This window comes from Mustela nigripes, chromosome 7, assembly GCF_022355385.1.
Source record: "Mustela nigripes isolate SB6536 chromosome 7, MUSNIG.SB6536, whole genome shotgun sequence".
NCBI classification, from domain to species: Eukaryota; Metazoa; Chordata; class Mammalia; order Carnivora; family Mustelidae; genus Mustela; species Mustela nigripes.
The window spans coordinates 35799815-35826398 of NC_081563.1; the positions used below are offsets into that span (position 1 = coordinate 35799815).

At 47.6% G+C, this 26584-nt stretch overlaps 1 protein-coding gene across 1 annotated transcript in view; it reads left to right on the plus strand.

Annotated features, from left to right (window-relative positions):
* The first annotated feature begins 1121 nt into the window (after positions 1 to 1121).
* The window catches only part of LOC132021342 (uncharacterized), a 34137-nt gene continuing 8674 nt past the window's right edge, over positions 1122 to 26584 (plus strand). Inside the window, exons 1-11 of the mRNA XM_059405575.1 lie at positions 1122 to 1364; positions 10647 to 10738; positions 11766 to 11880; positions 14226 to 14354; positions 16155 to 16271; positions 16370 to 16488; positions 16677 to 16778; positions 18157 to 18283; positions 20469 to 20670; positions 24278 to 24422; positions 25857 to 26042. Of these exons, the coding sequence (XP_059261558.1) occupies positions 1290 to 1364; positions 10647 to 10738; positions 11766 to 11880; positions 14226 to 14354; positions 16155 to 16271; positions 16370 to 16488; positions 16677 to 16778; positions 18157 to 18283; positions 20469 to 20670; positions 24278 to 24422; positions 25857 to 26042 (1409 nt within the window). The 5' untranslated portion in view covers positions 1122 to 1289. The remainder of the gene's footprint in view (positions 1365 to 10646; positions 10739 to 11765; positions 11881 to 14225; positions 14355 to 16154; positions 16272 to 16369; positions 16489 to 16676; positions 16779 to 18156; positions 18284 to 20468; positions 20671 to 24277; positions 24423 to 25856; positions 26043 to 26584) is intronic.

Here is a 26584-nt window from a genome sequence, read left to right on the forward strand (position 1 = left end):
TTCTGGAGGTGGGGGGCTGGGGCTGGGGTCACAGAATTTGCTTCCAGCTTCATTCAGATTGTTGGTGGAATCCAGTTCCTTGCAGTTTTCCCTCTGTTTTCAAGGCAGCAGCATCCCGGCCAGGCACATCGAGCCCAGCCTGGGCTTCCAATCTCTCACCTCCCCTTCTGCTTTTCTCTGATGCTTTTAAGGGCTCTTGTGATTCCATTGGGCCAACCTAGATAATCCAGGAAATTTCTGTGTTTTAAGATCAACTGATGAGTGACCTGAATTACATGATTTAAATCTCTTTTGAGGAGTAAAGTAACAGATTCATAGTCCCAGGGGGTAGATGGGCAATCTTCTGGTGGGTGGGGGACAGGGGAAGAAGTGGGGCAGGGTTCCGCTTGCTACAGTTCCTGAGTTGGACCTTGGAACACTTAAGAGGATGCCATGCTTCCTGCTGGGTGACCAGGGCCAGTCCCAGCCCTGCCAGGCCTCCTCTTTCTCTGAGAAGGGTCAATGAAGTTGGTTGGTACTGGGCCCAGGGCCCCTTGCCCTGCTGGCCAAGGTTCATCTAAGAATTGCCCTCAAGAATTTTCTATGTATTGTTATAATAAGTTCAGGATCAACTTTTAAAAAAATCAGAAACAGTCTCATGAAAATTTGCATTTTTGCTTTCTCTGGAAAAGGCATCAGTTCTGGCAACACTGAATTCTCCGCCGAGCTGGAACTGGGGGCACCCTGGGGGAAGAAAGGAGGGGCTGCGCCCCCTCCCCAAAAGTATCTGCCTTAGGAGGCCCCACTGAGTTCACACCCACTCCCCCCCAACCCCGGGGTCTCTACTAGGACGGGGAAGGAACCAGCATTTACTGGGACCTCGCCAGTGGCAGTCACTGAATATATATGAACGAATTTAGTTCTCAAAACAACTATTTTACGGTGCTTCCACGGCACAAGGTTGGGGCCTTATGCCAGGGTGGCCTCCTACCCACGCCTCCCCCAGCCGGAGCTAGTCCCCCGCCGCCCCTCGGCGGCCCGCCTCCGCCCCCGCCGGCTGGGCGTCCCCGCCCCTGGCTCCAGAGCGCGGCCGGGAGGCCGGGTAGGGAAGGGGCCAGAGCGTGGAAGCCCGCCGCGCCCGCCGCCGCCGGTCCTCCGCCCCCGGGGCCGCAGCGGGCCGTCCCCGCCGTGGTCACGTGAAGGGCCGAGCGGAGCGCGCTCAGCCCGGGCCTCCGGGGGCCCGAGGACAGAGTCCGCCGCGGCGGCCCCGACGCTCCCGCATCCCGACCCGCTGCGCCGCCGCCGCGGAGATGCCCGGGGCCGGCCGAGCCGCTGGTGTGCGCCGCCTGCGCCCGCAGCCCTCGGAGGAGCCGCCCGCGCTGGAGGTAAGGGGGCGACCGCGCTCGCAGGACTTCCCGAGGGCTGGCGGCGCGCGCCGACGGCAGAGTCTCGGGTCCGGAGCTTTCCCTCCCGGCGCGGCCACCCGCGGAGCTCCCGGGTTGAGCGCGACCCCGCGCGAAGCCAGCGCTGGTTGCTGGGAGTAAGGGCCCCGTGGAGGCAGGCGGGCGAGGAGCACCCCCCCGCCCTGGGGCTGACTCCGTCTTCTGGGCCGCGGGAGCCGTGGCCCTGGGGCTGCTCCGCTGGGAAGCGCACAGGGGCTGGAGCTCCCGGGATCAGCGCCCCGGGCCGCAGCCCTGCATGCTGGAGTCGGTGGGGGTCTGCTAAGTCCGCGCCCGCGCTGCCTGAGCCGGCCGGAGCCGCCTCCCCGCGGGCGGGGGCCGCGCTACAACCCGCGGCCGGGTTCTATGTTGGGGGTCCGGTGCCAGTTTAGCGCGCCCCTGCGAGGTCTAGGGTGCCCATGCTCGCCGCTTTGTGCCCAATGGCGGCAGGAAAACCTCCAAGGGTCCCACTGCAGGGAAACGCCCGGGAAGTCTGCGGGATGTGGGTCAGGGAGTGCTGATGCAGCCCCGGCTCTTCTCATCCCCGCGGGACGAAGCAGATGGGCTCAGCTCTGCGCTTCATTGGAAGACGTGGAGCTCCCAAGCAGTCGTTCCTGGACTGTTTCCTTTCTCTGGATGAGAACTCAGAGTGCAGAGGGAAGCAGAAATCCAGTTGTTGGAGTTCCTGCTCTGACCCAGAAAATCCTAACTCTGAGTGACGAGACGAGGAGGGCCCGATACCTGGTGCATTCTCCCGTTTCCCGCTCCGTAAGGTGGGGATGCTAAGTCACACCCACCTCAGAGGAGTCGGAAGACCTTGTCAGTCAGACCCCGAGCACAGTGCTTGGCCCACGGTAATGACAGCCAGGTTTCAGGCGTCTCTGGGAACATTCACGTGTGCCGCCTTTCCTCTGGTCCCGCAAGTGTGTGGGAGGCAAAGGGTCTTTTAGTTCCTTCTCCCCCTCCTCCTTGAGCTGGCCTCTTCAGCTCTGGGCTGTTCTGGCATCGCCCCTGCCTCTTCTCAGTGGGCTCCTGTGGCCCATTTAAGGCAGCCCACTAGGCAGGCTCTCTTGTGTAGAGTTGAAAATCCCTGCCTGGTGCAGAGTTGAAAATCCCTGCCTGGTGCATTGGCCTCCCTCTTCAGCCCGCTGGTCTCTCAGAGAGGCCTGGCCACTTCCAACAGGTGAATTTGACCATGTCTCCCTAAGGTAGACAAAGCAGGTAAAGGAGGAAGAGGAGAAGGATTCTTGGTCCCTTGCTGTGACCCAACCCAGGCGGTGTTCCCCTCCTTCTGCACTATGATGGGCCTGTGACCCCTGGAGTTTTCTGTGGTGAGAGCATCTTTTTAGATGGAGATTGTCCATGCCCTCCCTCTGTGTACTTAATATTTGTTTGTCTAAATAAGAGAAGACTGTAAACACACACACACACACACACACACACACACACACACACAACTAATCCTTTGAGACCTCAAGAAATGCAGGGAGAGCTGAAACAGCCCAGAGTCCTGATCGAGTCCCCCGGGTGAGGCTTTTGGCTTAATTCACGCCTGCTGGAATCACATACTTGTGTCTCAGTATCTTTCAAAGCCCCTGGGAGCAGGCATGAAAGGCGAGGAGTCTGGTACCAGCTGCTAATTCTAGCAGAGACCCTCATTTTCTGAGATAACAGCGATGACTGAGTCATTAAGCCAAGCAAGGCTCTGACCTAAGATGCTTGGTAGCTACCATGAAATGGTTAGTTTGGGGGCACCTAATAAAAAACTGCTAGTCATCGAAAATGCATTTCTACCTTCTCTGTTCAAGTGTTTTTTGTTTGTTTGTTTGTTTGTTTGTTTAAAAGATCCTTTTTCTGCCTGGTGTTTCTTTTGGCAGATGCTAAGGTGGCAATCCACTCCTTTGGTACTTTTACCAACACTTTAAGTTTTGAAATCAAAATAATCCAATGTCAGTGATTCTCAGCCTTACTGTGGGTTAGAATTACCTGGGGAGACTTTAGAAATGTGTCTAGGTTCAGACCCTACTGCAGAGATTCTGATTTAATTGGCCTGAGTGTGACCTGGGTAACAGTCACTTTAAAGGTACCAAGTATGGAAAGTACAGCCAAGGCTGAGAGCCCACGTCCTGGCCGCTGTTACTTTGTGATCTGTGTGATCGCCTCCTGGTATTTTGTGTGCTTCTCTTTGAATCTTCTTATTCTTAAAACTTTTCATTCAGGTCTTCGATTGCCCTGGCTTCAGGCTCTCCGTCTCCTGGTTTTCCCTTATATAGTGATTTGCAGAGAATTTTTTTTTTTTGCAGGAGGAAAATGGGAGGAACCAAGAAGGCCTGGGAGAGGATGAGTTACATCAGGTGGCCACAAGCTGGACTGGCTACAGGGGCCAGGGAGGAACATAAAACCAGGGGCCTAGGTGGGAATGACTCAGCTAGAGGAGTAGAGTGGGGCTTGTGGTGACGTGGAGGGCATGTCTTTTGCCAGAAGAAGACCATGGTTGTTCACTTCCAGTTGGCTTTGGCTCCAGGGGCTATCACAGACTGCAGAAATGGCCACAGACTCTTCCCATCTTGCGTACAACCCGGTTTGCAATGAGCCTTTGCAACTACTTCTAGCAGGAGATGGAGTCAATTTCTCCAGCCCTTGAGACCATTGACCGTGAAACTTACTTTAGCCAATAGGACAGTAGCAGAGGTGACACAAGCAGAGATAGGAAAAATACTCGCATTGGTGGTTGCTCTCCTCATGCTCCTGGGAACCCTTTGACCACCAGCGTGTAGAAGAGCCCTGCCTAGCTTGCTGCTCCATGCACATGGCCAAGACACGTGAGCATGGCTGTCCTGGGCCACCTCTTCCAGATGACCATACGGATTAGCTGTGTTGGTCTAGATCAGAAGGGCTGCCTGGCCAGCCCACAGAATTTGAAAAAATAGTGAGTGTTTATTCAGGTGACCTGAGTATCAGGGTGGGTAGCAAAAGCATATTGAAATAGAGCCCAGCATTGCCAGATGTTATGACCTTTCAAAGAGAAACCAGAAGTTCAAATTTTTGTGTAAGCTCCAGTTTTTAAAAAAATGTGAATTGTAGCCAGCATCCATAAAGCAATCTCTGGGCCAAACAAAACACATCTTTAGGCTGCCCTTGGCCTGCAGGTTGTTGGTCTTTTTGCACTGAGGGACTGGAGGTGTTTATACTAACAGCTAACTGCCACCTCTTCTCTCACGGTCTCACCATGGCTGCCATGGCCTAGCTTACCCTCAGCAGCTAGCTGTTTCTTCATGGGAAATGCCCACAATATACTTTATAACCCCAGCTTCTCTTGGCAGTCTTTCTGTTTGGAGAAGGAAGCTGCTGGCATTGTCAGTCTTCATGGAGGAGATGAGATTTGAGATGGTCCCCCATGAAGGAAAGTTCTAGAAAGGGTACTTATGGTCTTAGGTGTGGAAGTGGGGCCAGTAGTGGGACAGTGGACAATGCGTCCGCTAATTTCAGCCAGAGGAGAGGGCTATTGCAGGGAAATGAGGGAAACAAAGTTGGAGAGCGGGGAGATCGTGGAGCCCCTAAATGCCAAGTGTGACATTTGATTCTGCAGGAACTCTAGGCAAAGGGAAGTCACTAGAAGCTTTTGAATGGGGGTTGCATGGGAAAGCAGTGACCATTTCTATTCTGGGCATCATTGTGCCCATAACTTATGGGAGCAAAGAAGGGAGGCAGAGAGAGACAGATAGAAAGTATAGTGCTTGTAGTAGCAGATGGGAAAACTGAGATGAGAGAATTTTCCTTAAGATTTACGGTAACTTCTTTTTATCTTAGGTTGTTGTTAGGTTAATTTTCTTATATAGCTAAATGAGACATATCAGCATTTTTATTTATTATTTATTTATTTTTTTTTTTAAAAGATTTTATTTATTTATTTGTCAGAGACAGAGGGAGAGAGAGCAAGTGAGCACAGGCAGACAGAGAGGCAGGCAGAGGCAGAGGGAGAAGCAGGCTCCCTGCCGAGCAAGGATCCTGATGCGGGACTCGATCCCAGGACCTTGGGATCACCACCTGAGCCGAAGGCAGCTGCTTAACCAACTGAGCCGCCCAGGCGTCCCAATATCAGCATTTTTAAAAAGCACTTCTGTCAACAGCTTTGTCAAGGTTCTTGTCTGACTTAAAGGTATCTGGAAATTCTAATTGTTTATTCCTACACCGTGGGGCTTAGGGAAGGAACTTCCTTGTTTTCCCCTGAAAGCTTCTGGAAATGATCATTCCCTATTCTCCTGCACTTTCTCTGCCCTCTCTCCCTAAGGGATTCTAAGTTATCCACCTTTCCAGAGAATGAAGGCTTACAGGGTTGAGAGGCCTGGAGGAGAGAATATAAAAGTCTTAAATACATTTCAGATCTTGGGGAGAGGGAGGGGGATGTCACAGCTAGAAGAAGAGGACAAAAAGAAAATCCAGAAAAGTTCAATTATTGCCCTAGTGCCATGAGAATACAAAATGTACAAGAAGCAGTAGTAAAGGGGTCATATTTAGGCCAGTGATTTTCCATCTTGCTTGCATGTTGGGATCCTTTGGGAGCTTTACAGATTTGTCCCAAATCTCATCTCCTTGAGACTCTGATGCACTTGGTCTGCGCAACAGGATCTTTACCAGCAAAGCTTGGAAGGTGGTGGGAGGTGCTGTGGGGGTTCAGAACTGCTGTCCTGGCAGACACTGGTGCCTCCCTGAGGCCGGGGCTGCTGTCGTGGGGTGCAAAGCCATCCATAAGCTGTGTCTGGGGGAACATTGCTCTTTGGTCTTTGCTTGTTTTCATGGTAGATAGGGGCCGTGGTTCGCATGTAAACTTGAAAGTGTGCAGTTTTGAAAGAGCATGTCTGACACAAGCCACATTCTTGGGTTGCATGAAAATGATTTGTTTTATGGAAAGATCCAGATGGCCTTAGTACTAGTGAGAATGGTCATTGCAGTAGTTTGCCTGCGGAGAGTACTTCTTCCCAAGCAAAGATGGGCAAGAGCCTTAGAAGTTCCACAGAAACAGGATGGAGAGAAGGAAGACAAGTAGGCACAGAAGACCGAGCAGCTGGGATTTTAAAGAGAGAGAGACAGATGTCAAAAGTGGACTAGGTAGGAATGGGAAAGCTTAGAAACAATGTCAAAGTAGATTGGCTGTTGTGAAAGTGTCAGTATATTTCAGTGTAACAGGCATGAGTTCAGGTGGCAAGGGAGGTTTGGAAGAGGTGCCCTGGTGCTTATATTATTCAGTGTGGGGAGCCTGGTTAGTGGTTGAGGGAGGTAACTCCCAGGGCCTGGCTGGCTGAGGATTGCTGCTGAGCATTTTTTCTGTTCTCTATGTGTAGGGCATGTGGATGGTACATCTCAAATCTGTGCTTGTCAAACTGCTCGTTTATGGACAAACCTTTTCACTGGGACTGGGAGAATGTTAGTAGCATCATCTTTTAAAATTGGTAACACTAGTGGCTTTAAGAGATTTTGACCTGAAAATAAACAAACAAATAAATAAATAAATAAATTAAAGATTTTTATTTATTTATTTGACAGAGAGAGAGATCACAGGTAGGCAGATAGGCAGGCAGAGAGAGAGAAGGGAGCAAGCTCCCTGCTGAGCAGAGAGCCCAATGCGGGGCTCAATCCCAGGACCCTGAGATCATGACCTGAGCTGAAGGCAGAGGCTTAACCCACCGAGCCACCCAGGCACCCTGACCTGAATATATTTTTTAAGGGCCTTCATATTATAATTTGTTGCTGTTCCAGTACAGTCTTTAGGGGGCTTAAGGGAACTTTCTTAAGATTAGTGTGCATTCACTTAAAAAAATAAACTCTTGTTGATGCTTGCCATTTTCTATCTCAATCAGATTTCTAAGTATATCCTGGGGAGCTCTAGTGTTCCTCGGTGTTTGAGATGTTCAATGGAAAAATAGTTAGTATTAATAGATTGCCTACTAAAATATTTTTTAAATATGTGAAGGGAAAATGTGTGATGAAGTGTCTAACACATTTTTATGGTGCTTCTTAGTTTTAAAAGATTTTATTTATTTATTTACTTATTTACTTGTTTATTATTTAGATCACAAGCAGGGGTAGGGGCAGAGGGAAAGAGAGAACCTCAGGCAGACTGCATGGAACGTGGAGCCCAACGTGGGGTTGCATCCCATGATCCTGAAATCATGACCTGAAACTGAAATTGAGAGTCAGACACTGAACAGGCTGAGCCACCCAGATGCTCCCAGTTCTCAGTTTTTAATAACCTGCCTTTAAGAATTGCTGTACCAGCCCTGAGAAGGCCCATGACTCGAGAGGTGACAGGTTCTTAGTGCTGTGATTTCATCTTTGAGATTGTTGTTCGGCATCTATTTTTAATGGAAACATTCATCTTTTGGGGGCAATTTTTAGCAGCTTTATTTAGCTATAATTGATAAAAACTAAACTATACTTATTCTAAGTGTGCAGTTTGGTGAGTCTTGGTAGATGAATACACTCATGATGTTAATGCCACAGTCGCGGTAATGAGCATATCTGTCACCCCTGCAGGTTTCCTTGTGCCTGTTTGCCATCCATCCCTTTCTCCATCCCTTCCTCCCCATTCCCAGGCCTCTGATCTGGTCTCTGCCCCTGTAGAGTAGCTTGCATATTCTAGACTTTTATATACTCATATAGTAGGTACTCTTTCGGCAGAACAGGAGTTAGTTTCTTTCACTCTGCAAAACTATTTTGAGATTCATCCATTTTGTTGTGTTTATCAGTAATTTATTCCTTTTTATTGCTGAGTCGTCTTTCATGGTAGAGATATATCACATTATGTTTATTCATACACCTATTGTGGACATGTTGGTTGTTTCTGGTGTTCAATTGTTGAGCTGCTATGAATATTTGTATACAAGTATGACTTTGGAATGGTGTTCTAACATAACCCTCATTCTCGGGGTGGATGTAAAGTCTCTGTGTAGACATATGCTTTCTTTCTCTTTGGTAAATAACTAGGGACTAAATGGCCAAGAAACTACCAAACTGTTTTCTGAAAGAAATGGATGGTTTTCCATTCCTTCCAACAATGTGTGAGCGTTCCTGTTGCCTTACGTCCTTGCCAACATTTGGCATAGTCAGTCATTAGTTGTAGCCATTGTAGTCAATATGAAATGGTATCTCACTGGAGCTTAAATAATGTATTTCCTAAATAAATAAAGAAAGAAAGAAGGAAAAAGAAAAAGAAAAATATGTATTTCCCTAATGACTAATGATGCTGAGTATCTTCTTGTGTTCTTATTTGCCATGCATACATATATCTTCTGTAGTGAAATATCTATTTTTTTTTAAAGATTTTATTTATTTATTTATTTGACAGAAATCACAAGTAGACAGAGAGGCAGGCAGAGAGAGGAGAGGGAAGCAGGTTCCCTGCTGAGCAGAGAGCCCGATGCGGGACTCGATCCCAGGACCCTGAGATCATGACCTGAGCCGAAGGCAGCGGCTTAACCCACTGAGCCACCCAGGCGCCCAGTGAAATATCTATTTTTAAAAAAGATTTTATCTATTTATTTGACAGAGAGAGGGATCACAAGTAGGCAGAGTGGCAGGCGGCGAGGAAGCAGGCTCCCTGCAAAGCCGAGAGCCTGATTCGGAGCTCGATCCCAGGACCCTGAGACCATGACCTGAGCCGAAGGCAGAGGCTTTAACCCACTGAGCCACCCCGGCTCCCCAAGTAGTGAAATATCTATTAAAAGACTTACCTTGGGGGCGCAGGATCGAGCCCCCGTCAGGCTCTCTGCTCAGCAGGAAGCCTGCTTCCCCCTCTCTCTCTGCCTACTTGTGATCTCTGTCTGTCAAATAAACAAATAAAATATTTTTTAAAAAAAGACTTACCTTAGTAACTAATGTTTGTGTTTTTTTAATGCAATATAACTTATTTTTTTGAGTGTTGCAATATGAAATAAACTGAGGGAACACAGTTCTGCTGTGTCTACAGATACATACTTTTGTATATTTTTATAAAGTTTGGAATCTTTTGACCTCTTTGAATACTAGATCCATTTGCAAAATGGGCTTGAATGACCAATGTAGATTTCCATTCCAGTTCCAGCAGGAAGATGTCCTGTTTTGAGGAGGTAATCCTGGCAATTGGACAGATAATCAGGTTGTTTTCCTTGTCAAGTACCTAGGAAGGTCTAAATAGCTAGTCTCTACATATGTGTGCTTTATCTCGTTTATACAGAATCAGAAGTGAGAGTCATTGCAAATGGGGCTCAGCTGTACTGGCTATGAAGAGATGTAAAGTCAAATCTCAAGATGCCACTTTGGCTGATTGGATATAATCAATCATTTTAAATTATATGAATGTTGGTGAGAAGCAGGAAAACATGATGCTTATGTACTGTTTAGAGGCATATCAAAGGCGTAACTTTTGGGGAAACAATTTGGTATTATCTATCAAAACAAAAAAACCCAAACACCTTTCATTCACAAGTTCAGCTCTGTGCTACAAAAACATTCATATGGCACAAAGCAATGCATGTGTATCTGTGTGTAATATATATATATATATATATATATATATATATATATATATTAAAATACAATGTAATTATGTTCAAACTAGAAAACAAAGGGAGATACTACCTAAAGGAACAATCATTTATTAAAAAGAATGGGATAGGTATATATTTTTTTTCATGAAAAAAATGTCCAGAATATGTGGGAAAAGGAAACTTTGTATCAGATGAAAACCATTTTGTTACTTTAAAATTATATATATGTATAGAGTGGGGTCATACCTTAAGGAGTTACTTCAAAAAGTCATCCAGAAAGGCATTGATTTATGTGTCAAAATTACCCTTGAAAAACACTCTAACCACCCATCAAGTACCTAAATATAATTTTGTGTTTATATATTTGTATGTATATGTTAGTATATATATATATATATATGTTAGTATAAATATGCCATTGAAGGACATGTATATATACACGATTTAGTGCTTTTTTGTTCTCATTCCCTCCTCTGAGAGCCTATATTTGAATCCAAGAAAGTCCAGCATTCCTGTGTTTCAGTCCCATTGCAGGATTCCCGGTGCCCAGCAACGTATCTGGAGGTGTACAACCAGTCCTATAATGTTAATTACTCCTGGCGAGAGTGGGAAGGGCGGGGTGGGTTTCTTTTTGAACTTATTATGAAAAAGAGAAGTGTCCTTTCCTCTTCTGACCGGTGTTCTCTCCCTACTTTCTCCCAAGGAGGACCAGGACCTCCTCCTGGCAGCTGCCTATGTTTCTGATGCCCAGTACAACAGAAATGTTCCCTTTGAAACATCTCCTCGGGCCATCAGGTAATGAAAGTGTTTAACTGTCACAGAGACTAAACTGTCCTCTAGTGCCTAACAGTCTTCAAGTTAAACCCAAACCGAAGACATTGTCTCCACAAACATTTTGAAAAGTCTCTAGGATATGGCACATAGATTTGGATAAAATCCTAAAAGCCAATGCTTTTTTTTTTTTTTTTTTTTTTTTTTAGAGTTATAAGAACATGGTGTCTCACACATAAGAAAGCATTCAATCAACATATTAGGGACAGATACACGAGTAAATGAGAACATCCAGAACAGGAGAGAGGGCATCCAAAGTAAACACATTATCACCTTTTCCTCTTAGGCATGGTTTGTCCTCTTAGAGTCAACTCAATGAAAAGCCTTGTTCTTTTTCTTTCTGTTGCCTTGTGATGTAATCCATATGTTTGTTCTTTTCATAAGAATCCCGCCTTTTCTTTCTCACCCCGTAAACGTTGAACTAAGACCAAGGATTTGGCTCAAAATAAGGAAAAAACATTTCTTATCATCAGGGCTCAGTGCCAGTGCCTCCCAAAGCAATGAACGCCTCATTCCTGGAAGCTTCAAGCAGGTTGCGGCCAGGGGATGGGGAAGAGAACTGTGTGACTGTGAGATCCCTCTGAGTCTATCATGTTTTCAAGATAGGACGATGCACATTTAAACTGGTTAGGCTACCATGCCACATCATATAGGTCACTTTAACTGAGGGTTTACTCTGTACTAGTCACTGTTTAAAGTCCTCTAAAAGTATTCTCTTATTATTGTCGTAATCACCACGAGGAAGGTTTAATCATAGCTGGAGACTGTTAAGAGACTGTCCTTTGAGATATGATAATATGTTGATTTTGTTTTCTGTTAGTGTTTTGTAATGTGCGCCTTATTCACTACTGTCCCTGGCTCCCCAGAACTGAAAGGAAATGTGGCCAGAGCCATACTCTGTATTTTACCTACCATGTCTTCTAGTGGGAAGTTTGATTTCTGCTTGACTTCTGCTCCTTGTTTGCAAACACCTTTTTCTTTTTGTCTTCAGACTTTACTACTTTTATAACCACTGGACAATGCAAGTAGCCATCTACTTCTTTATTTGTGTAGACCTTTCCCTCGCCCTGTTTGAAGAGCCCGCGCTGTTTCCACTGCCTTTCTTGGTAAGGATTAAGAACAAAATGGCTACCCAGACTTTGTCATTGATTATGTGCGCCCCGTTCCTCCCCCCACCCCAATTTCAATACACATGAGCACGATTTTATTTTAATTGCTGGGGACTGAAAGAATTCTGTTTATTCACTGAGCTGTTGCTTCCTTCATAGGCATTTTCAGTGGAGTAGAAGCTTTATTGTCTTCTGTGTACCCAGGGCTATACTGGATAGACAAATGATATTTTCAGAGCATATCTATTAAATGGCAAGCAGACAATGTCATCGTATGGTAGAATATGCAACTTATACTTGCCACATTTCCAGCTTTCTTAAGTCCTAGATCACTAGCGTATTTATTGGTGCCTGGTAGCGGGTCACACAGGATTTTGAGTAATACAACCAATGAACCAGCTATTCCAGATCAGTGCCAGTAAGTAACTGATCATCTGTTCATGTTAATTCTCAGCTTGGTGCAGCTCCTGCCTCCTAGAGTAGTTGTAGCAGAAACTGGATAACTTGCAAGGCCCAGAGTATGTACTGTCTGGTGCTTTAACAGACAAGGGTCATCGACCCTAGCCTAAAAAACAGGCTTCTATTGCCTCCCATGATTCTGTGGGTAATGGGGCCCAACTGGGCAGATTTCTGTTCTGGGGTCATGAGCTGTGGAGATTGATATCTGGAGGCTCTGTCGATCTCTGGGGGCTGACAGGAGCTGCTGGCCATCACCTGGGAGCTTGCCTGGCTGGAGCTGTGGACCAGAGGGCCCTGTTGTCTTTTACCCGGCTGCTACGTGGGGCTCTAGGCTTCTCCCAGTTGGGGCAGGGGAGGTCCAGGAAGGAGCACCTCCTGTACGGGCACCATCAGGCTTCTACTTGTATAACACTTGCTGCTGTCCTGTTGGCCAAGGACCAGCAGGTGCTGAGTCAGCAGGGGAGGACACCGCCAAGAGCTAAAGACTAGAATCACGGTTCCTCGGGGGCCATCAGCGTGGTGGTGTAACAGACTTCCATACGAGGAGATGCCACAATTAATGGAGTCTCTGGACAGAAAACTTGTGGCCCAGGGACTATCAGAACAAACATAAAGTGAGCTGAAACAGAGCTGTGCATTCACAGGTCCAGACAGTCAGGCCCTCTCTAGCAAGGCCCACTTGGGACACCATGAGCCTTCCCTGGGGTCATCTTCTTAGTCCCTTGCCTCCCTGCCCGAGTCCTCCCCCTTGCAGGTGTTAGTGGCCACGGGAGCTTTGGGTTGGCTGCCTGGGTTCACAGCGCTCCTTCAGCCAGCATTTGTACCTCCAGTCTCTAGAACCCAGTGTGCCAATGTGTCATGCTGGGGCTTTGGCCCAGGGACAGCGTTACGGAGCACATCTTATTTTGAGCTGGGGTGTCCTGGAATCTCCCCAGGCCCTGGTCTTGACAGTGAATCTCTAGAGCCCTTCAAGAGTGAGCAGGCTGAGGGCAAGAACGTTTGCAAGGAGCTGGAGTCTGTGTCCGTGCCCAGGGCCCATGGTGTGGGGGGAGGAAGACTGTGTCACCTTGCTGCTTTTAGGGCCCAGAGCCAGCCCTTCCCATCCCTTAGGGAATCCATTCCTCCAGCTGGCACCCCAGACCTTTCTATCTTCCTACCCTAACCTGGCCAGGTTGCCCTTTCCCCACCTCTTCCTGCTCAGCCACCCTCCTCTGCCCGTGATGCAGACTGAGTGTCCCTGAGGCCAGCTGCCTCAGGGCAGTCACAGGGAAGCCTGGGCTGTGGTCCCAGGCTGCCAATTAGCTGCCGGTAGGGACTTCGGAGCTGGGGTCCTTTACCTACAGAGGAGACCGTCAGGACGTGGCACTGGGCTCAGTGGCCTCCATTCTTTCCTCCAACCAACCACACACAGGTAGAGAGGGCAGCAGTGGCAGAGATGGCTAAGGAATGACCCACATTCAAAACATGTCTTTGGGCAGTTACTCTACTATTAGAGAAACTGAACGTCTAAGTGCCCAATCTAAATATGAATGTGAGAATTAGAGAGCCCAGAACATTCCTAAGTCTATCAACCCTGACCTCCCCTTTTCTGGGGAAATGCCTTCTGGGTCCCCTGCCCGCTGATTCAGCCCCTCCCAGGAAGCCCTGCCTGTTGGGTCATGGGATTCATAGCTCGAGGACAGATTTCCTTGTAGGAAGAAGATATCATCCCCACCAGCAAAGATTTTGGTTGCAACTGGCAAAGAAATTAAGGGACATCACTAATTCTCAGAGGGTGGCATCAAGGGAGCTTGGGGAGTGGGGCAGATACAAGAGGGCGAATGCTGAATTTCCAAGTGGCGGGGTTGGGGGGGCTATGTTTAGTCTCTGTTTTCTGTGTGCAGGCTACCTCAATAGCAGAAGTACTCTGCCTGACTGCGTTCTTCGGGAGACTTGTACATTTTGCGAAAGTCACCCCTCAGATGGTTTTCTGGAAGGATACGAAAAACATCTGCATCATGGTAACCATAGTGGTGAGTGCTTATGATCGTGCCCTGAGGAGTTTGTGGTCAAAGGCAGAAACTATGAAGCAAACAGACTTGGTTAAAGCAACAGTGACAGACTTTGGCACAGCAAACCCCGTTTGCACGAGACAAATGCGAACCCCTACTAAAGAACAGAAAAGGCAAAATATAACGGTGAGAATGCTGTATTTTAGCATAGTGAGAGCACTTCCAAATTAAAATGGGGGGGGGGGACAGAAACTCCAGTACTGCCAAAAATAGGCGAAGGCATCTCACAGAAGAAAAATAATGGTAGCTAAGAAAAAAGCATGTCATTTCTCTAAAATATATATATATTTTTTATATATAAACAATAATATATCATTTTATATATAAACAATAAAATATCATGTGTTCGCCTATGAAACAGTGTTACCAAGATTGAGAGGAAAAAGAACCTTCTACCCCACTGACGGGACAAATAAGCTATCTTTCTGGAAGGCTGTGTGGCATTTCCTTTCAAAACCCTGGAGTTCCATTCCTGGGAATTTATCTTTAGGAAAGAAGGATGTGTTCAAAGATTTTAAACCTAAGATTGGTCATGGCTGAACTGTTCATAATACTGAAACATTGGAAACAACTCGATTTCCTGACAGTAGATACATGTTATATAAAATGTGGCCCCTCCACTCAGCCTTTTGAAATAGTGTTAAAGCAGTGTTTGTGTCTATAACCAAGGTGAGGTGCTAATCATTCATTAAGTCAAAAGAACAAGTTACAATAGAGCTGGAGCTCATCTTTGTTAAAAAGAAAAAGGAAGGAATATGTATGACATTCACAGAGAGATCGGAAGGGTATATGCTAAGCGGTTATGCCCAGAGAGGCCCCTTCAGTGATTAGATAAAAGTACTTCATAGTCAGCAGAAGAGCAGAACAGAGGTTCTGATTAACCTGTGGCTCAGTTTGCACACCTCCAAGCCAGAACTTCCACAAGCACTGGTAGGTAGGGGTCCCCATACTGTAGCTGCGGCCAACTGCTCGCTAGCAGTTTCTATGTCTGTGTGTTAACACAAACATGATGAGACGAAACCCTCTTTGCCCCACCACTCCCCTAGCTGTTTGTTTGTGGGTGGTGCCATAAGTCCCAACACCCAGTTCCTAGTCCTCTTAGTCAAGATTCTCTCTTCTTGCATCTGGCTTCCCCAGAGCCCCTCAGGAAGCCTCTTGACCTGTTTCCATTCTCCCTGCTAGGACTATTGCAGTAGTGTCTAATGTGACCATGCTCTGTCTCTGTTGCATGCCATTCTGTTCCCACAACATGGTCCAGGCCCTGGTCACCTCTTTCAGGAGCTGCCACAGTCACCTCAACCTCAGATCCCCACCCGATACGTGCATTTTAGATGCTGCCGCTGGATTAATTCTCTGCAAGTGCATCTCCCGTCACTTCCTTCCCTTGCTCCAAGATGTCTGTGAGCTCCACAGACTACACAGTGCCCTCAGTCCTGCAAACGTGTTTCACGGGGCCCTCTTCACTCTGGCTGGCCCGAGTTTTCTGCTGCCCCACAAACCTACCACTACCTCCTCCTCAACCTGTGATGGCTCGTTTGCCTGGAATGCCCAGGTCTCTTCTTGCCTTGCTCGAAACATTTGTTGTGATTTCCCTTGACCCATTTGCTGAACCCTCAGAATATGGAGACTCTCTCTCTATACTTCTCTTATTTTTAGAAATATTTCTAAATCCGGGAGGGGTCCGTGGGTTCCACACTGTCACTTCCTATGTGTGCCCTCTAGCAGGGTGGCCCTGACAATTTTGTCCCTTGTCTCTCACAGCTGACCTTGATCGATTTGATTATCTATGGTTCCCTGGAAGCTGTTAATATCCACAGTGTTCGATGGTCAAGGGCCTTACGGCCAGTCTTCCTAATTAACTTCCCTGAAAGTCGTCAGGTAAGGATATTCCTTAGGATAACGCAAGGGCTTCATTTTTGTTTTTGCAGAAAATGAGCTGATTTTCTTGTAAATGAAATTAAATTTTGTCCTTACAGATCCGAAGAACTTTCAGAAGCATCCGGAACACTCTGCCCGACATTCTCTACGTCTTCCTCTTATTCATGTTCAGTGTGCTCATATTCTCCCTTATGGCCTTGAAGCTTTTGGGGGATCGGTGAGCACACTGTTCCGGAAACTTCTGTCTGTGAATTCTCCTCTGTTTGGGTTCAGCCCGTTGGTGGCAGAATCTGTCACCAGGTGCCATCTTCCTTGTTCAGACACTCCAGGGGTGGAGTATATAAAAAACCACAGATTTATTTATGTGTGTGAGTTTCTCACTTTGTGTTTTTGGTTCCTTTTTAGGGGTCTTCGAACAGTGGAAGGCTTGCCCTACTTCACAAATATCCTGGAGATAGCATTTGAACTCTACGTGCTGGTCACTACTGCCAACAGTCCCGATGTCATGTACGTTCATCTTGACTCACGTTCCCGGGCACCTGTTACCATGATGGAATTCACTTTGTTAAAGGTGGCTGTCTCCTGACACCAGCAGGGCTGAGACAGGAGAAATAGCGATTGTCTATTTATTCATGTTCATTGTAAAAATTTTTGAAGAATGTAAAATGTTTGCACTGATGATAGCCTACCCTCTCTCTATTTAAAACTAAATTGAAGTGATTTTTTTTTTTTTTAAACTGAAAGCAACAGGAGACATCTCTTGAGATACCAGTCTTAACTTTTGGAGCCTGCTTTCTATTCTGGGACTTTTTTGAGTCTTGAATCTAAACACTAAGTCGTGTTTATAAAAGAATCATGGCTTGTTTTCCTAAACATCGATGTGCTTTTCTGGTTAAATGAAACAGGAAAGAAATGTAAAGATTAGTAGTTGGTGCCTTCCCGCTCACAATGCCAATTCTCCACACATGTGGAGTTTTCTTAGGAAGAAAACATCCTGTGGTGGTTTCCCCACCCCCCCTAATGTCCTTTGTATTATAGATTAACCTTGTTTGTGGAAGTAAAATTGTTAAACAGTGCTACGCTGAGTAGACATCTCTTGGGGGCCGGGGCATGGACGGGGCTCTAACTGGAAATATCAATCCCATCTCAGGCCATACTGCATCGGGGCAGGGGAAGGCTTTCTGTCATCTAGTTCTGCATGTGCTCATGACATTGACTTGCTCTGGGTTGTTGCTCACTCTTGGGTCTGGCTCAGACACTTGTGGCGAGGCGCAGTTCTGGCCCTCTGTGAGTCCTCTTGGATCTTTCCCTCAGATCCTGGGCGGCCGGCCGTGCCCCCCTCCCCTACTCCCTGTATGAAATGTATGAAATCCAATTTCCATTAAAGGTGTAGTGAGCACACATCCTGATTTACGCCTCTCGCCCTGGTGCCATTGTTAAGGGTTCCCTTTTTTTCTCATGTCCTAGAGTGGCTAGAAAATTACCTGGCCTCCAGCAAGGCATCCTGGTGTCCCTGAAGAGCCTAAATATAAGCCTAAGCCACACTTTGATTCCTTCCTTGGTTCTGGGCAAGTCGGTTCCCTTTTTAGGCTTCGATTTTCTCATTGTGAAGGGAGGGAATGGGCTTGGGGGATCTCCCAAGTCCTAGTTGCCGCCTCCTTAAGGCACTAAGAAATCAAGAAGGCAAGCTTGGAGCCAGCTTTTTAGCGTTAGGGGGGCGAAGGCTCTGCAGTCTCTTGGCACAGCACTACGCCATCTGGGGGACAGTGAGAGAGGGAGAAGGACTTGCTGCACCTTGTGTATGTGGATAGTGCCCGAGGCTGGCCTTTTGTGCGCTGGGGGCCAAAGCTATGAAAAACCATGCCACGTGATTCTTTCCTTCTAGGATGCCTGCCTATAACTTCAATTGGTGGTATTCTCTGTACTTCATAACCTACATCATCATCAATACCTACATCTTCATGTCCGTCTTTCTGGCTGTGGTCTACAACAATTATAGGAAGCACTTGAAGGTACCGTGCATGAGCAGAAGGGGGGTTGTGGCAGGGGGCTGGGCATCTGGGCTAGATCCACTGGCGAACACATTTACTTTGTACTTGAAAGTGTCCTTTTTCTTTTTGCTCCAGCCAATCTGAAGACTTCTGTGGTGTCTTGCTCTGTTCTGCTAGGTGGGGCGATTCCTTAGCGGTCTTTGCCAGGGCTCTGACAGTGCGTCCGGACATTGTGGGCAGCAGCAGCCCTTGCTTTGCTTCTTGCTCTTAAGGCATGAAGTTGTTCATGGCTCCTTGAAATGTTTTGTGTAAGAATGAGAGCTGGGAATATTCCCCAAGCCCCCAACTCCTTTTCTGCTCTCCGACAGAAGCAGAAACTTCTTCAAGCCAATAGTTTCTGCCTGGGTACCTGCCTATTTGATTTATGTCTGGAGAATTCCCGGAGGTGTTGGGTGGGCAGAGGGTTCTGACTGCTCGGGGTGGAGGCTGCTTTAAGTCCAGCCCAGCACCCACTGGGATGCCTCAGCTGCATCACCTCCCCCACCCCACCCCCACCGCACACATCTCTGCTTGGTTGTTTTCTCATCTTGTAAAACTAGCTGCACAGAGAGGCTTTCCTTAAGGGAAGACATTGCCTTCTAGTTCTTGATCGTTTTGGTTCTGTTCTGAATTTTTCATTGCATAGGGATGGGACCACCAGGGAACAAGAAGAAAGTCAGGGAGAACTTCAAGGTTTGTGGCTAAGGAGAAGCAAGCAGGTGGTGGGGCTGAGTCTGAGATTTGGCCCAAATGGCCTTGGAAGGTGTCTGTCCCGGTCCTGCGGAGTCTCTGCACTGTGGAGACTTGAGCTGGCCCTGCTCCAGAGGCCAGGTCTCAGAGACCCTCCTACTCTGACTTCCTCCCTCTGGGTGGAAAGAGGCTGTCCTAAAGAGCCTGGCTTGCCTCCCCTTTGTCACTGCTGGACAGAACTGTTGCTGAAACTCCCCAGTCCCAACACAGTGTTTCTTTGGGTCATCCTCTGCAACAGGGATTAGCAAACATCTTAAATGTGCTTTAGCACCCAGCACCAGTCCAAGTGTTGAGAAGTCAACGACAATTAAGACACAGCCCATACCCCTTAAAAATTTACAGCCTAGCCATGTAATCAATGAAGTGATGATGTTATTGGGTAACGGGGTTACAAGGAACAGCAGGAGTGGCCTTCAGGTGACTGTAGCCCGAGGAGGCCTGTCCAGCCTACTGTCCCTGGAAGATTCCCTGCGCCAAGGCCAGATGGCAGCTCCAGGCAGGCCCAGCTGTCCTTCCTGCTCTCAACCTCATCCTTCCGGATCACTTCTAGCCAAGTTTCACTTCCCCGACTTTTCTCCTCCTCCCCTTCTCTTTCTTGATTGACTTAATGGTAGCTCTATCTTCTCCCTTCTCGGGGTCTCCCCGTGTCTCAGCAGCACACCCGATTTCCTTCCTTTCTGGAATCTCCCTTCCTCCGGGGCAGAGTGGAGTTGGGACCAGTCTGCCTCCTGCTGTTCTGTTTCTCACCACACAGATTATCCTTCGCGCGCTCCCTCCCATAGACTTGGTAAGATGAGTTTCATTTATGTGGACGGGTTAGCTTCGTGGACCTGCGGCTGGCGGGGGGAGGATTACAGACCTGGCCTAATAATAGACCCATCAGTGCCTTCTCTTTGGCTTGTCAATTATCTTGACACGTTTAGGGGAAAGGAACAAGACTTTCTTGAGTCTTTCTTTTTTTTTTTTTTTTTTTTATAAATCAAGAGTTGATTTTTTTTTTTTAGTTTATTGAATTTATATCTTGCAATCTTATTAGATTCACTTACTAGTTCTAGTAACTTTTTATAGATTCTTTAGAATTTTCTCTGTATACAATCATTATACATAGAGAAAAAACTGTTTCTTCCCTCCCAATCTATTTTTTTTTGACTTTTAATTTTTTATTTTTTATAAACATATATTTTTATCCCCAGGGGTACAGGTCTGTGAATCACCAGGTTTACACACTTCACAGCACTCACCAAAGCACATACCCTCCCCAATGTCCATAATCCCACCCCTTCTCCCAAACCCCCTCCCCCCAGCAACCCTCAGTTTGTTTTGTGAGATTAAGAGTCACTTATGGTTTGTCTCCCTCCCAATCCCATCTTGTTTCATTGAGTCTTTCTTTTAAAGCCCACAATTCTGTTTTTTAAAGAACGAGATTCGCAAGCTGGCGTACCTGAAACGTCACAAAATGATGGAGGCTTTCAACATTCTGAAGGTCAAGGTGGGCTCGGAATTTGTGGTGATGGAGGCCCGGTGGAGGCGGCTGGCCAGGACTGTGATGCCACACATCAGCAGTCCCCACCTGGAGCTCCTTTTGAGGATCTCCGATGAGGGACAGAAGGGCTACGTGGGTAAGAAGCCTTGGCCTCTGACATTCCTCTTCGCCGTACTTTCCAAAGCGGGTGGCTCCCAAAAAGCAATTCGTAGAACAGCACTACTAGTTGTTTTTTTTTTTTAATTTTCTAAAATTTGCAAATAAAAATATAGGTGGGCGCCTCTGCTGGGAACAGTCCAGTGGGATTTGGGGCTTCATGCTGTGTTCTGATTGGGCCATCCCCATGCGAGTTTCAACATGTTAAGAGACCTTAAAGCCCTTACCCAGTCCTGGTCATTCCACTGCTGACCATGCTTTAGGGACAGCATCTACGTCACATTCAGACTTCAAAAGCAAAAAGTTGAAAGTAACCTAAAGTTCAGGCACTCGTGGCTGGTCGTTATTACGAATAGCACTTCCCATCTGTTCTATGCGTGTCAGGCATGAGCCGCTGTCCCAACTGTTTTCTGCATGTGGCATGTATGCGATCACTGAGGTGGGGGTGTTTGTCGTCCTTGTGTGTTGGTATGGAAAGTGAGACTGGAAGAGGTTAGGGAGTTTGCCCACGGCTGAGCAGCTGCAAAGCGGTCAAGGCCGTCCGACTCCAAGGCCTGTGCTTTTTGTCACTGGGCTAAACCGTCCCAGATTCTGGTAGTCACATAACGGGAAATTGTGGTGACAAGATGTGAGGTGACTAAAATATATCCCAAACTCTAGAACACCCTCACGTCGTCCGTTTCCAGAAGAGTCTAGATGGAAACATACCAAAAGGGAAGGGATACCTCCGACCGGATGTACATTTACCTGAGACAAGGACCCTCAAACAAGTCCTGCAGGACTGTGGGCCTTAGGAGGACTCCATGCAGGTGAGAGAAGGAGATGACAGTGAGTCTCTAGAACTTACTCGAAGAGAGAGAACAGAGAGAGGGATGTACAGTAAGACACTGCTAAATGGGCGGAGCTCATGTCTTCCAGTGAGAGTTTGGGATCCAGGATGGAAGAGAGCCTTTCTCCTCTTGAATGAGCAGGATCTGACGTGCGACTTCCCATGAGCCCCAAGCAAGTCTCCTCAGCCACCCCGCTCCCTGCCGTGGCTCTGAAGGTGGAGTCAGGAGCCAGGCTTCTTAGAGCCTGAATAATTGCCTTGGTGTCCCCCGTTATGGACGGGCAGGGGTTCCCTGGGCCATTCAGTGTGTCAGGATTAGAGTTGTGTGGATGTTGGGGAAGGGCCGCTGGTGCCCTGGGCCACCCCTGAGCACCGTGCTTCCTAAGCTGTGTGTTGTGAAGCTGCTGAAGGTCCCACCAGTCATTTGGGTGACACTTGGGTGAAGTACAGCAAAAATCAATCCTTGGGAAAATGAAATGAAAAAGTGTAAAATCCAAGTCCCATTTTTTCATTATTAGAGTCCACGGACATGATCCTGGCCATTGTTCTATAAGTTTCTGTATTGAGCGTTTATCCCATGGAGGGTGGGGGACACAAGGACAGGCCCAGCAGTGGCCCAGGGACCACTCTTTGAGGACCACTGCTCTAGTACATAGAGGAGAGGGTCAGGACTTGGGTGCCCTTGGATGTCCCACCCCAAAAACCGGGGTGGTATAGCTGGTCACTCTAGCCTAGGTGTTCCCAGATTTCAGCCCCTCTGTTTTTGAGAATTCTCCTTTGATTGTTTAGTACCTCTGCTGCTTCTAGATGATTGCGACTCTGAAGATGCTGATGAATATTTAGGGTCTTACGACCTTTCTTTGTAGTTCCTCTGTAAAGTGAATTCCAGGATTGGTAGTAAAAGCTGAGATGTTCCAAACCTAGGGATGGGGGCTTTTAGTAATCTTTGTCTCTATCTGTCAGGCGTGGGGAGCCCCATATACTTGGGTGTCTCCTCATCCAGAAAAGATACACATGGTCCCCAGGACATACTCATATGAACTTCTTTGTTGAGGAGGTCAGTCTAACTTTTGACAGTCATTTCCCAAGTGGGAGGATGAATTGCTTTTCTTTGTCTTGTCAGCTTCTTCCATGTTCTGGGCTGTAAGCAGGGTAGGTCTTAAACGATGCCATTCAGCTGTGCAGGATAAATACAGAGCATACCAGACCCAAGTTTCCTGGCTCCCCTACTCATTTGGATGTATCCCTCCATGAATTCCACGAGCAAGAGGAAGGAGGGGTTCTTTGAGGCCACCACACAACTTTCTAGAGAGTGCCAGAGAAGATCTGGGTACCAAACACCACCACCACCTCTGCCCATCTGCAGAGATTCTTTTCTGAATGTGGGTAGTGACCTTGCACAGGGTGAGGCCTGTAAGAGGTACCTAAGGAGGCTGGTCAGTGACAAAAGGGAACAGAGGAACCTGAGAATGAGGCATGGCCCAAACCTGCTGTGCTGTAGAATGTTTTCAGCTGACCAAGAATAGCCATGACAAAGGAAACGTGGGGCCTGGTTGACTTGGTAACTCCTCCAGAAGCGAGAAGCCTCATGTTTTTCCAGAATGTTCTTAGGACCATTACCACCATTAGGGAAGATAGCAACATGAGTGTGTGACATCACTCAAGGCTGTGTCTGATTCAGGTTCCTCCCTTGGAGGAGGCCACACTTCTGCCAGGCCTGAGGCTTGTTCTTTGCCTGGGCATCTGTTGATGGCATCTTTCTCGCACAGCCCATGCTGTGGTAGAGCCATCATTCATTGTAGTTTGCTCCTGAAAACTGGAACAGAGCTATGGATATCCACCAGGCCCTCGGAATGAGAAGCCCTACATGGCATAAAAAATGCCCAATCCATCCTTTGCCGGTTGTTCCGGCTAGACCCGCTCTGCATCGGCGATTTCTTTAAATTTTCCAAACATCAACTTCATTTCTAAACTTCAACTTAGTTTTCAAAGAAAACTTGGAAAAACATTGGAAGAAGGACTTTGTGGGAAACAGCAATGTCCTTTAAACATTCCGATTCCATCCACTGAGGTGAAATTCATTCAGTTGTACGGAGCAGGAAGTCCATGCACAAGCAGGGTTGACTCGTGGTCAGCATCCGTCCTGTCTGGTTGGGGAGAGGTGCACGGGGTAGGGACCCTGGGCAGTGGGTGGGTCTGGAGAACACTAGCTTGGTAGTTGCATGGGGCCAGGCTTGTCAAGAAAGTGCTCGGTGAACTTTGGCCTAGCTGGCGGGCCAACTTGCTGTGGAAGCTGTGGGTCTGAGTGAATCTCTGAGAAGGGGCAGGGAAGGAGGGGGTGCAGAGAAGAAGATAAGGGCTTGAGGAAGGGTGTGGATTACACCCAGCTTGGAGGCTTGGTAGAGTTGAGGCTGGAAAGTTAAGTCAGGCAGACACTGAAAGCAGGGGGCAGGGCACATGTGAGGCGGAAGGTAGGTGGAAGGCAGGGGTGAGGGAGCAGCATCTGTGAACTCGCAAAATCACGTGCCACGGTTGGTGGCCTTGGGTCGGCTCCAGGTCTGAATGAGGACAGGTGAAGGGCCTCTGCCATTTTCTGGCTCCTTGACCTTGGGTGTTCACCCTTTGAAGCTTCAGATTTTCATCTGGGAAATGCAGAAACAAGAGTGTGCTGAATTGACATCAGTCTTTGAACCTTAGTGTCACAGTGGCTATGTACTGGGGATCAATTTTTTTTTTTTTTTTTTTTTTTACATTGCAGACAAAATGAACTTTCTACGCTTGGCTGACCTCCTCAACATTCAGGTGGTCACCATGAACATCAAGAGACACCCGCTGGAAGAGTGGATGCCATGGGTTTACCAGTCGTCCGCAAGCCTTCTGATCCAGAGGATGGTTCGGCACAGGTAAGTGAGATGGGGGCAGTTTTTCTCAAGTTGCTTTAAACATAGAGGAGTTTGCCCATGCTGTCTGGACTGAATGTATTTCATTATTGAAACCTTGCTTGCTGCTTTTGGTTTCTTAGGGAGGCCTGTAAAGGGTTCTGGACATGCTTTGTGTGACCTTAATCGAAAGGACAGGCTTCTCGATCATGTTTCCTTCTGCCCTGTTTCCTAAGATGCTCAAGGGGCCACAGACTGGATGTGATCTCTGAGCCCGAGAAGCTAAGTACTCTCTGAAATTAGAAAGTTCCAGCCCCACCCATGTCCTTAGGAAGTTGCTTTCACGTAAGGCACTCTGATTTTGTAAAGTCAGTGGTTAAAAGCTCATGAATTTGAGTTAGCAGAATGGTCATGAAGAAGGCCAATTAATTGTCTTAGTCTCAAGTAAGTGGACTCCAGAAAAAAAATCATTCATTCTGGTTGGAGATCCTAGGTTTTGTATGCGTGGCTTGGAGTGCCCCTGTCATTAGTGGCTCATCCCCTGTTGTCCTTGAATTTAGCGTTTCGCGGAAGAGAATGGTTCAGAAACCCCAGAAGGTGGCTCAGTCTGTGGTGCGGGCACACCGTAGGGGCTGGCCGCGTTTGACAGTTACCAAAGCCCTTTATGTCAAGGTTTCTTCCCATTGATCCTAGCCTTAAATTTGTCATGTGTTTCACGTGCTGGATGTTTGTGTGTCCATGTGCGGCATCCAGGGTCCTAGCCTACAGCCTCACAGAGAGCAGTGGGGTAGGAGCCCCTCCTGTCTTCCCGAGGCCATGCCCAGGGTTCGCCCGGGGTTCTCTGGAGCACAGGGGACAGGTACATGAGCAGAGCAACCTGCTCTGTAACTGCAAAGTTGGGTCAGAGTCCAGCTCTGATCGTTTTTCACCCATCCCACTCCGGACTCGGTGAGGAAGATGGACATGTCAGTCCCGGGGAAGGCTTGTGTGCATTAGGGGTGAAGAGATTTTCAGAAGCTTTCTTAGTGAAGGATGTTAATTTTCTGGGGACAAGTAGAAGAGGTGTCATGATCCCTTGCTGAGCCCTAAACCTTCTCCTAGCCCCATTTCCACCTAAGCTTTTGTCTGATCCAGGTACCATGCCCCAAAGGGGTACCTGAGAAAACCAGGCCTCTATTCCCCACCCCCACCCCTGGTCACTGAGTCTTCATTTTCTCCTTGGCCGAAAGACTGCACCAGCATTAGGGGGAAGCAGATGAATTTCAGGACCCTGGCCGTGCTGGAACCTTTACTAACTTGAGTCACAAGTGTGCGTGTGTGTGTGTTTTGGGATGGGGGTTGGAGGTATCTCCTAGTCATCACATTGTCAGGAACAAAGTAGCCCGTAAAAGCCTCTGAACATGATCCCTTCACGGAAATGTGGGATGATAGAGTTTCTTCTTTTTCCTCTCACGGCAGGATTTTTGTCTGGGTTTATGATATCATCATTCTAATAAATGCCATTTTCATCGCCCTGGATGAGAAAAACCCCTTCATTTCCTACGCAGAGTGGCTTTTCCTTTCTCTCTATATTATTGAAATTCTTCTGAAACTGTACACGTATGAGCCCAGAGCCTATTTTGGCAAGAAACAGTTCTGGAACTGGTGAGCACGTGTGTTCTGGGGAGGGGGTGAGGGAAGAGGCTGTGGGCAGAGAGTGGGGGTTTTCTGTCTGTTTGGGGAATCTCGTAGTTTTCCCAAGCTCCAGATGCCTAGTTTTGGGGCATCTTACCATGCAATCTTGCGGGTGAGGGAATATCTGGGACAGACGAAGCTGTTATTTTATGAGGTCAGTTTGAACGAACTTTTGTTAAAATTAGGATCACAGATCGTGGCATCCTGGGTTTGGGAAGGATCTTAGAGCATTATACCCAAGGAGGCCCTTCTATAGCTCCCTTGGCCCATTCCCTAGTCTTTTTTATCAAAAATTGTGGCATGTGTGTGCCTGGACAATGAGATTGTTAACAAGCTCTTTCCCACATGGGATGTGGCCTCATTCTTCTCCAGGCTAGGGACCTCCTGGTCTACCATCACTCCCGTGCTGCAGACCATCTCAGATGCCACTGTGTGTTATGAATTGCAGGACGCAGAGACATAAGGCACACACACACCTGTCTTACCAGAGTTGGATCTCCGTGATCATTGCT